The 11,889-nt window shown below is 36.4% G+C and overlaps 1 protein-coding gene across 2 annotated transcripts in view; it reads left to right on the forward strand.

The window, feature by feature from the left end:
* LOC115887858 (histone deacetylase 5) overlaps nt 1-10,409 on the forward strand; it is a 77,209-nt gene extending 66,800 nt beyond the window's left edge. The window contains exons 5-7 of one of the 2 annotated variants that reach the window (XM_030907372.1): nt 144-316; nt 6,693-7,028; nt 9,137-10,408. In XM_030907372.1, coding sequence (XP_030763232.1) covers nt 144-316; nt 6,693-7,028; nt 9,137-10,241 — 1,614 coding nt within the window. In that variant the 3' untranslated portion in view covers nt 10,242-10,408. Of the gene's footprint in view, nt 1-143; nt 317-6,692; nt 7,029-9,136 lie in introns of both variants that reach the window. The other variant, XM_030907377.1, reaches the window with a different exon arrangement.
* The last annotated feature ends 1,480 nt before the right edge of the window (nt 10,410-11,889 follow it).

An 11,889-nucleotide genomic window follows, 5' to 3' on the forward strand; every position in this document is an offset into this window, starting at 1 on the left:
TTCTGTTGTTAACAAAAAAGAATACAATAGCGGTAGTGATTAGATATTCCTTAAATTAATTAAAGAAATAATGTATAGAACTGGTACTAAAAAAAATTAAAATAGAGAATTCGAAATCATATTCAAATAATATTATTTTCTAGGAACCTCAAGTCAGGGGTGTAATAAGACCACTGGGCAGGACCCAGTCGTCTCCATTGCCATTGGGCCATCCGTTATTGAGGAGTCCGTTGCCTCCTGAACCTGAACCACCTCAACCAATGCCAGAAGAACTAGAACAAAGGGACATGGAGATCAGAACAAATGATTCTAGAAGGTAAAAAAATATAGAATTTTAAAAAACATTGAGAAATACTATTTTAAGCATATTGTAATTAAAACCAACACTTACACTTTAAAAAAGTTTTCTTTATTTTTATGTTATAGGCTTTAACAGCAATAAGTAGCTGCTGTATACTTTTGTATATTCTTAGTTAATGCCAATAAACATTTTTTTTTAACCTAAATTGTTTGTAAATGTTGCAGTAGATTTCATGTTAAATTATATCAGACTAATAAACTACGTCGTTATTGCATTATTAGCTGCACTTTGTAAAAAATAAATAATGTTTCAGTACCTAATAGAAAATCCATTCTTTATTTACTATTTCATGAATGTTTGTTACAATTTTAGTCACGAATGTTCTTTGAAAGTGTTGAATTTGCCATGATTCTCTCGCCAAAGTGTGCCCCGAATAGAAAATAGATTTTACTTACTTTAGTGTTGGTTATTCAACAAGTGGCCGTGAAATAAAATATAAATAAGTAAAATGGCGAGTATATACAGCATGTCCCCGGATTGTCTTTGCAAGAGGAAAAACTTTTTTATTATTGACATTCTAAGAAAAATGTATTCTTCATAAAACTTTTTGCTTGTTCTAAAATGGTTAATCTCGTTTATACTTTTACAAATTTCCATACCGTTTTGGAGAAAATTAAAAAAAAACATGAAAATATGGTTGACTTTTTTCCTAAAAAAAGTCAACTATATTTTCATGTTTTTTTATCCTAAAGTTTAAAAATTTATCCCTATTTTAAAGTCCAGAACGGTTCTGAAAGGAGCTGTGCACGATAGCCTCGTGCCTCTATATGGCGCGGAACAGTTCTGGAACTTTATGACTCAATTGAATGGAGTGAGAGTATCGCGTTCTTGAACAGTTCAGAGCTGCGCAACCGCGTGAAAGGAGGACAGTAATTGAGATATCATTCGGTCAGTCATCCGTATCACAAAATTGATAAAAAAATCACTTCGCTGGTCAAATAGTACAAGAATAAAATAAAGATTTTCTGAGGTTTTTATGAAATTATGTTTTTATTCAACTCGCACGTTTTATTTTTCCATAATACAGGGTGGTCCGAACTGTATTCCGGAAACTTTGGCAGCATATTCTGCAGATGAAAATATGTAAAAAAGTTCCTATAAATGTATGTCCTGAAATGCGTAGTTTCGGAGATACAGGGTGTAGAAGTTTCATTTTTATTTCGATTTTTTCCAAATACTTTCTAAAGTAACGTTAATATTTGGACGCCTGGTATGTTTTTTGACATGAGAAATTTGATTTTGATGTTAATATGACTCTAATTTGTAGGGGGCGCCACTTACATGTATTTTAACTGCTTTTAAGAGTAATAACTTTTCGTCGCCACCTGTGTAAAACTACTGAGTGAAAAAATATACATTACTGTGATTTTTATCATAAAAAATGTCTCTTGGTAAAAAACGCTACGAGCAACCGTTCTCAAGATATTTAGAATAGCAACAGTTAATACATGTCATTGTTGAAAAAATAAACATGTTGAATAGATAGTTATTTGACTAAAATTATAAATTTCAGACCTATTTTTTAAATTAATCATAAATTTTTCTTCGAAAAAATGATAATAAAATAGTTTCTGTTTTAACTGAACTTTTGGCACAAAAACGTTTCAAATTTATGATTTCAGTCTAATAACTATTGAGTCAACATGTTTAATTTATGTCAACGATGACAGGTATTGATAAAATTCGATTCCAAATATCTCGAGAACCATTATTCGTAGCGATTTTTACCAAGAGACTTTTGTATGTAAGAAAAGTCGTAAATGTATATTTTCTTACTCAGTAGTTTTATACAGGTACGGACGAAAAGTTATTACTCTTCAAACCAGTTAAAAAATATGTAGGTGGTGCTCTCTACATGTAGGAGTCATATTGACATCAAAATCAAATTTCTCATGTCAAAAAACTCTCAGACACCATTTTTCATCCAAATATTGGCGTTACTTCAGAAATTATTTGGAAAAAATCGAAATAAAAATGAAACTTCTACACCCTGTATATCGAAAACTAAGCATTTTAAAACATATACGAACTTTTTTACTTATTTTTATCTGCAAAATATGCTGCCGGAGTTTCTGGAATGCAGTTCGGACCATCCTGTATATTGCTATGGCGTTTTTACTGTAAATATACCATTCCTGAATGAAAATGTCAAAGGCGTCTGTTTAATATTTATACAATCTAATCGACTCTTAATTATATCAATTTGACTTTACGATAGCGAGGGTGAGATTAAGAGAGGGCAAATAAAAAACAAAGTGCTGCTCGAAAGCCACTTGGGGTTTCGTGAAAACTCCAGCTTTTCCACGTAAATACTCTGTCCGATCACGCGACAGGTAAGGAACGGACGTTTTTAAAAAGTAGTGACCTTTTCCGAACTTCGTTATCGCCCTTATTCCACCTGGCGAGAAATCACGTAACGAACCTTCCCTTGAGCTGTGTGGGTTTGCAAAGAAACCTTCGCCCAGGTTTGTCGTCATTAATTTTTTGCAGTGGCGGGCATCAGGCTGAAGCATTGATACCATTCCTGCTGATTATTATGAAAAATTAACGAAGTCCTGAATCCAAATATTATTGTTTTCATTGAACAAGGAATACCCCAAAGATAGTAGGCGTTACCCAGTGTGTTGTATCGAAAACATATGCAAGGTATTTGGAACTAGGAACTGTAAAGAACAGGCCCAGACAAAGTCGTCAAAGAGTCACAACTGAACAACAAGACCGCTTTGCGTGCCAAATTGCTAGAAGAAATCCCAATGTTTCTCATCCAGAGCTACAAAGACAACTTCTGGCAGGTACAGGTGTGAACGTTTCAGTTGAAACCATGAGAAATAGACTTCGTGTTCGAGGGTTGTACAGTAGGAAAGAGTTACGGGTCCCACATATCTCGGCAAAATAAAATTGACTGGCTAAATTGGTGCGTTTAATATCAAATCTGGACAATTTTGAGAATTGGCAAAATGTTCCTTTTTCGGATGAGGCCAGAATTGGTCTAAGATCAGATGACCATCGAATTCGGGTTCTCGGAGCTCCAGGAACACGAGCGAGATTCCAGACTGCCAAATATGTTCCAAGATATAAAGAAGAAACTGTAATATTCTGGACAGGTATTATGTTGGGGCAAAAACTCCATTATTACCACTTCAACAAACTTTAACGGATCGGAGGTATGTTGATTTAGTGCTAGAACCAATTGTTATAGGCTTTGGAGACCTACAATTGAAAATAATTTTTACTTCATGCACTATAATGCACCTCCCCATACCAGCAGAGTGGCTAGAGAATATCTTGGAAGGTGTCAGAGTTTTGGACTGGCCTGCATGTTTACCAGATCTAATCCCTATCGAACACTTGTGGGACCAGCTCAAAGGAAGAGTTAGAGCTCGTCGAAACAATCCTGGAAATCTTGCACAGCTTATTGATCAAAAGGAGATAATATGGATGAGATATGCTCAAAACAGAACAAAGTTGAGATGCCTTTTAGAAACTTCTAGAAAACATTTAAAGGATATTTTTTTCTTAAAAAAGATGTAATCCACCACTGGCCTTAAATCGCCTTGATTTTCTCTTGCTCCCGTTCCATTCCCTTCTTCCTCTCCAATCGCCCGTTCCATTTCTCCTTCGCCCACTTCTCCATGCTTTCAATTATTCAAGCTCTTCGGCAAAAGCGGCTTCGGCCTTGAAGGCTTTCTCTAAAAATAGCGGAAATCGATAAAGTATGTGGCGACCACCTATCCGGCCCAAAATAGCACCGCGAATCGTTTTCGAACCTCAGCAGCAGCAGCAGCAAGGGGATCAGCAGGAACAAGGGGGGATGTCCATGCAGAGGCGGTTGGGTTAGGGATGCAAGATACGAACGACCTTTTGTGTATCGATACTTTCATGAAGGTTGCTCTTGTTATTTTCTATCAATATAACTAAAGTTAGTCAAGAAATCAATATAACTAAAGTAACCATAGTCAAGAAATTCAATAATTGTGATTCAGTCTAGCCAGTGGATATACAGGGTTTTTCTCAGGCACTTATTAATAAATACTTGTAGGGTTTTGTCAGTCTGGTACGTTTCTACGTCTCGCAAGTGTATAACATCCTTGATTTTATGGATACAAATAAAAAAAAATATTAAATAAAATTGGATAAAACAAGCAATTGCAAATGAGTTTCATAAACTTTGCATTATCCCAGTAGTGTCCACTTTTCTTGAGTTATAACGTGTTATAACTCATCATACAGTCTCAGGGTTTTGACAAAAGCCAGTATCTGATACGGTTTTACAGAGGTTAGTTCTCCATCTCCGATATCAGTTGTACCAAACTTCATTGCACGACTGGTTGTCGTCTAGGCGCACTCAGTGATAAGGTGTTCTGGTATTTCCTATTATCCCCACAGAATCTGCATATTATCCCAGTAAGGAAGCAACAGTAACAACCAAAGATAGCCTTTGTATTGTATTTCGAAGTCTCACAGAATATTTGCAACTCAGTGGAACCTTTCATCACTTCTAACTACACGGAGATATGGGATATGAAAATAACTACCGGGTCTGCATGAGAATATCATCAAGAATCATGCAGGAATAAAAAAGCTGAATATTTTTGGTTTGGTTTTCATAAAATGAAAGACATCACAAAACTTAAAAGAAATAGTAGGAAGAAATATACAGATGCAAATGAGCTAAAGAAGATACGTATCATATCCTGATATATTATGCTGAGTATCGATATACATTTGCTTTAAAAACGTTTTTAACTGATTATTGTCCAGTATCAATTTTATACTGTATCGATACCGGTCTGGACCGATACATAATATCGATATTATTAAAACCATAGAGCATCTCTAGTCTGTGCCCCGGGATCCGATTCCAATTTACTTCTATAAAAAGACGAAAGCCGTTGGAAAAATGTTGCCGATGACGCTAGGGCCTTCTCGTTACATAATGTATTGGGTTACGTCAAAGTTCTCTAATTACACCGAAAGGAAACCAATAAGTGTTATTGACGCAATTCCTATAAATATCATTTAATATTTCTACTACCTTGATCGAATTTTCAAAATAAAATTGTTGTTGATCACGTGACTTTCAGAATTTGTATTTTGGTTATAAATGCGTTGGATTTATTTATAAAAGACAATTTGCCTTATTATTTTTATTAAGACTAATAAAGACTAGTATTTGAGACTGTTTAGATCGTAATCTAAAATAATCAATCACTTAAGTGGGTACTACTAAAATTAATAAGGAACATTCATTCTAATTCGGTCCATTGGAACTAGTGCACGATCTCAAGAGTGACTGTTGGTACCAACAAATTCATGCGATTTTCGGTAAATCTGCTCCTTCACCTTCACTTTGATTTAACCACTCTCACCATTGTGACTTGCGTACAGAAGTTTAGAGTAGCTCGTCTTGTAGTTTGGTTTGGTGTAGTAGTAGTTTTTCAAGCAATAAGGAATTGGGGATCAAATTTTCGATATATCGCTACTAAATATCTTCACATCTACTCAAGCATTTCTACCTACTACCAGAAATCAACAGAAGAATTAAGTTGGTATGGAGTACTTATGGAAGAAACTCAATCATATTTAAATCTAAAATGCCACTTTATCTAAAGAAGAAAACATTCGACCAATGTGTACTACCAATGATGACCTCTGCATGCGAAACCTGGACACTTAAAATGGACATTATAAGGAAAACGCATGTCGCACAATGCTCAATGGAACGAAATATGCTGGGAATAACCAAGAAAGATCCTAAAAGAATAGAATGGATACGGCAAAAGACCCAGGTAATAAATGTCATCCACAGAATCAAATTCCTCAAATGGCAATAGGCAGGACACCTGGCAAGAAGAACGGATAATAGAAGGATCACCAAAATTACAGCATGGTATCCACGAGGAATTAAGATACCTAGAAGAAGGCCGAACCTGAGATAGGACCATGATATTAGAAAATTATCAGGGATAACTTGGGCCCGTATAGCAAACAATAGATAACAATGGGCCCAACTCCAAAGGGAGTATCTAATGAGGCTACATCATAATTGAAAATGCTTGAATAAGCTGAAAATGATGATGACTCAAGGGTTTTAATGGAGAACTGGAGAATGTTTTATTTTAAATTAATCTAATTTTCTCACATTTTTACGCCGTTTTTCGGAATTTTTTTGTTGGCTAAATCTCCTTACTCCCCTACGTGATCAAAAGTGAGATACGGCTTGGCCTCCCCTTTTATATAATTTATAGCTCAAGTAAAGATCATTTTTACCATTGATAAACAAAATATACACATTAGATCGATACTATTGATCCTCTGTCTCTTTTTCCAGCATCCGGCCGTTATCTCGCGCCGTCAGCTCCCCAGTCGTCCACCTCGGCCCCCCGGACGGCATCCCCGCATTGGCCATCAGGCGGCGGGCCTCCTCCACCCCCACCACCGGCCTGGCCTACGACAGCCAGATGCTGAAGCACAGCTGCGCGTGCGGCAACAACGCCGTCCACCCCGAGCACGCGGGCCGCCTGCAGAGCATCTGGTCCCGGCTGCTGGAGACGGGGTTGGTGGCCAAGTGCGACCGGCTGAGGCCGCGCAAGGCCACCACGCAGGAGCTGCAGACATGTCACTCGGAGACGCACGCGCTGTTGTTCGGTACCAGCTCGCTAAGCAGGTTAGTAGTGGGGAGGATTGATAACATACTAGCCCTGGTCACCTTATTTCCTTGGTCTATATTTTAATGTACTCGACAGAGATAAATATACACGACCAGTTGACGGACAAAGAGACTAAATAAAAAGCGGCATACAGTGTTGCCGGTTCGTGCGTGAAATACATAATAAGCGAAGATAATACATCTACGGTATTTAAGAATGCTCATTTCTGTTAGACAGTTGCTTGATAACATGGTATAACATATCTGCAGTCACTGTTCACAAAAAAAACATAGAAATAAATATTCATTGGTTTGTTCAGATTAGTTCCGAAATAGTGCTACTAATCGTATTTTAATGTGTAAAGCTTCGTTCTATAACTATGCAATGTCATGAGTTACACGCCATATAAATAAAATTTGGACTAAATTCAAACAGCTGTCATTTTTGCCTGTAGTTACTAAACTATAGTACTAAACTACAGCACTAAAATGCAACATTTTTCGTAAAAAAATGGGCGGTTTGAAATTTTGACGCAAAATCCGGCAATGCCGCATAGTAGAGATGTATCAGTCCAATTATTTATCTCTTTTTAATACATTTGATTTTTCTTCTCCATCTCTGTCTTACACGTTAAAATCTAGACCACGCTTCTAAGATCATCAAAACTGTATAGGAACAAAGACATCGTTATTTAGATGTCTTTGTATAGGAACTATATAAAATTTATTTCTAAAGCATTTATTTATGCAAAAACTTTATTTATTTATTCAATATGTAAAATTTTTAAATAAAATGTATATATTTAAGAAACTAATCATAACAACAAAAGGAAGTCATTGATATGTATTTAAAATTAAATATTATTATATGATTAATAATAAAGTGAATTTTGCATATAGAAATAGATATTACACCAAATTAACCAATTACTTAATAAAAGCGAATTTTAAAATAAATGTAGGATAATATAAAGATAATATTAAAATTAGCACAATGATACATCCACAATCAAACTAAAAAATTACTTAATTATGGAAAATCTCGAGACTGATATATATTGTCTATAAATTACTCTTAAATTAAAAATGACATATTATTATTGCTCATTATTAAAATATTTTATATTTTAAAATATATTTATAAAAAGTACTTACATTAATATTTTGGTATCGAAGCATTATATTCAAAAAAGCTTAGGAACAAGTGTGTTTAGGAAGTCTGATTTTATCATAGACTACGTTAAAATGTTTAAATTTTCATTTATTTCTCTTGTTCGTTTAGTGTCCTTAGTCTTTATACCGATCTGGTCATCGGATCTGCGTGGTCTGGATGTTAACGTTTAAGACAGTGATGTAAACAGTTTAAATGAAAAATGAAATGTATTAAAAGGAGATAAATGTTAGGTTGAAACATTTCTTCTATGCGATATTGCCGGATTTTGCATCAAAATTTCAAACCGCACAAGCAGGTGTTTACCAAAAATGTTGCATTCAGGGTTGCACCTTTATTCACCTAAATTACTCATTTCACTAGCTGTAATAGATTCTTAAACAACTATCTAACAGAAATTATCATAATAATAGATATATTATCTTCGTTTATTATTTTATTTCTCGTACGAACCGGCAACACTGTATGCCGCTTTTTATTTGTCTCTCTGCCTGTCAGCTGGTCGTATATCTCAGGTTATCTCTGTCGTATGCATTAAAATGCAGACCACGGAGATAAAGTGACCAGGGCTATTATAATACATACCCCTCTGGCAAGCGAACCTTTAGGTCGGCGTTTACATGTATAGGATAGGAGTGAGTCGTTATGGCAATCCAGTAAGTCGGACTGAGCAAAAATACGAAGTATTTATTACATAACTACTTAATCTGACGCTAGATTCCATGCGCTTGGGAAAATACTCGCCTTCTGTCTTTATTCAGTACATCTTATTTTACTAAGCGTGTTGACCATACCCTTCGTACACATGAAAACTGGCACCCAAGACCAGAAATGCCGACCCTTAGTATACACTAATATAATTTAAACCGTGGAATCTTTATCTATTCCATAAACACATTATTTATTTTTTGTATCCAAACACTATTTCTGAAAATTTATTTTCTTATTTTTCCAGGCACAAAGTCGACGTGAGCAAACTGAGCACCCTCCCAGTGAACGCGTTCGTGCGCCTCAACTGCGGCGGCATCGGCGTAGACACCGACACCACCTGGAACGAGCACTACACCGCCCCAGCAGCCCGCATGGCCGTCGGCTGCACCGTCGATCTGGCGGTGCGCACCTGGACCGGCGACATCCGCAACGGCTTTGCCATAGTCCGACCACCCGGCCACCACGCCGAACCCCAACAAGCCATGGGCTTCTGCTTCTTCAACTCCGTTGCCATCGCGGCGAGAGTACTCCAAAAAGACCACAGGGTTCCCAAGATACTCATCTTCGATTGGGACGTGCACCATGGAAACGGAACGCAAGACATATTCTACGATGATCCTAGAGTTTTAGTTATTTCAATGCATCGACATGACGATGGGAACTTCTTTCCTGGTACTGGAGCTCCTACGGAATGTGGAACTGGAGCTGGGCTGGGATATAACGTCAATATAGCTTGGTCAGGTGGTTTAAACCCACCTCTAGGAGACGCGGAGTACATGGCAGCGTTCCGCAGCATCGTCATGCCCATAGCGAGAGAGTTTGATCCTGATATAGTCCTGGTGTCAGCTGGTTTTGACGCTACTGAAGGACACTTACCTCCCTTAGGCGGTTACAGAGTCTCACCTGCCTGTTTCGGACACATGATAGCTCAATTGATGCACCTAGCTCGCGGACGAATAGTCCTAGCTCTCGAAGGAGGCTACGATCTACCTTCCATCTGCGATTCTGCCGAAGAATGCGTTAGAGTTCTCCTAGGTGACAATCCCTCTCCTATATCACCTTTAGAACTAGCTAGAGCCCCTTGCGCTAACGCCGCTATAGCTTTGCAGAAGGTGTTTGCTACTCAAAGTGCTCACTGGCCTTGTCTCAGGGAAGCCTCGAAGACGGCTCTGTGCTCCTTCACGGATGCTATGAGGACGGAGAAGGTTGATAAGGAAACAGTAACGGCCATGGCGAGCTTGTCCATGCAGCACCAGCAGCACATCCCCATGGTGACGTCGCCCATAGCCTCGTCACCGTCTGCGTTTCACCCCGCCAGTCCCCAGGATGCCGGCCGTTCCCCAGCCTGAAAGCAGGTGGCAGCATCGTCGTCGTCGTTTTTGGCTTTCCCCGGCAACACAACATTCCGGCAGTCGCTCGAGAAGCAGTGACCGCCAGTTTTTAACGTTTAAGAAGAACAAATTGATCGTGTGTTTTATTTTTGTTAATATATTCAAAGTTTTTAATAAAACATTTATTTACTTTAATATTTGTTATTTTTATTTATTATATAAATATGTTTATATTATAGTAAATATATCATATTTACACAAATATATAAATGTTTCAGGAAGAACCGTGATAATAAAATTGTTTGAAGCATTTTGGTATTTTTATTTCTTAAAATTCGCAAAAAATTAAAAGCTCAGAATATAGACATTAAAGCTTGTATAGTTGACAGTGACAGATTTTATATAAAAAAATCAACTAAAAAGCTGGAATAGGATAATATAACTTTTTTGAAAAAACCCGAAGCTTTTAAGTAAGAATAATTCTTTTTATTTTTGAGTGTAGGCACAGCTTTCTTTAAATTATAAAATTTAATGAGGCAGCATTATTTTGTAAAAATATTGACATGACTTGAGATAACTTTAATCAACCACAATCATGTAAAATTCGCTAATTTTTAAAAAAGAACTTTTATGAAACTGGGCTAGTAAAATTTCCCAACGATATCAGGAAAAAAAACCACGATATCAGGAAAAAAAATACTTTTAATTTTTTCCTAATTCTCTGATTAAATAAAAAACAAAAAATCCGGCGACGACAGTTTTTAGAAGAGCCATTTAGCTATCTTTTAGTAAAAAAAAAACAACTTTCTAGAGCAAGTCGTTACTTCAGTAGAGACGACACAGATAAACATTAGCATTTTATATATTTTATGTAGATATGTAGACTCAAATACGTTTAAATAAAATATACGGAGGGTTTAAATTCCTGTCCCGATATTGAAGGATAGCTATAGAATTTCAATACATTTTCTACATAAGTCTATCCTTGTGCTGTAGGAGGTTTGACTAAACAAGGATGAACTGATGTCCTGAACCATTCAGACTCGATTTTCTGTCCTTCAATACTGGGACGTAAATCCTCTCATTGCCCTTATGGGGAGGCCGTCGTATATTTTATTTTAAACGTATTTGTGTAGATTAGTAAATCACCATCTGTATTTTATCATTGTATATCTAGTTGCCTAAACATACTGTTAAAAATAAAAACGCCCAAAATAAGTTATTCATTTAGTTGTAGTTGTTAATTTTTATATACTACCTATCCGATTGTAGCTACAACTTGAAAGTCCTCACGTTTTTCTAAGAGATAAAAGTTACTTAAACAAAAACGTAAAGATGTAAGCTTATCAAGAGCTTGTAAACTTTAACAAGAATTTTAAGTACTTATTCGCAGATAATTTTTAAAATTTCTCATTTTTTCTGTAAAGTTCACGAAGTAAGAACATTTGCCCATATTTTTGTCTTTCTTGGACCCATTTTGTTATCCATTTAGATCGACTTATCTTTTATTCATTTTTTTTGCACAATTTCCAGCATACACAAACCCAATAATGCTACTTTTTTTCCTTCTCCATTCTTGATATTTTTCCGAAAATCTGCCGAGATTTTATACGAGTATAAAATAACTAACCCGCGGTTCAATCCCCTCAAAATTTGAGAGAATTTG

The sequence above is a fragment of the Sitophilus oryzae genome, unplaced genomic scaffold, assembly GCF_002938485.1.
Source record: "Sitophilus oryzae breed Bouriz unplaced genomic scaffold, Soryzae_2.0 scaffold_1165_pilon_pilon, whole genome shotgun sequence".
Classification (NCBI taxonomy): Eukaryota; Metazoa; Arthropoda; class Insecta; order Coleoptera; family Curculionidae; genus Sitophilus; species Sitophilus oryzae.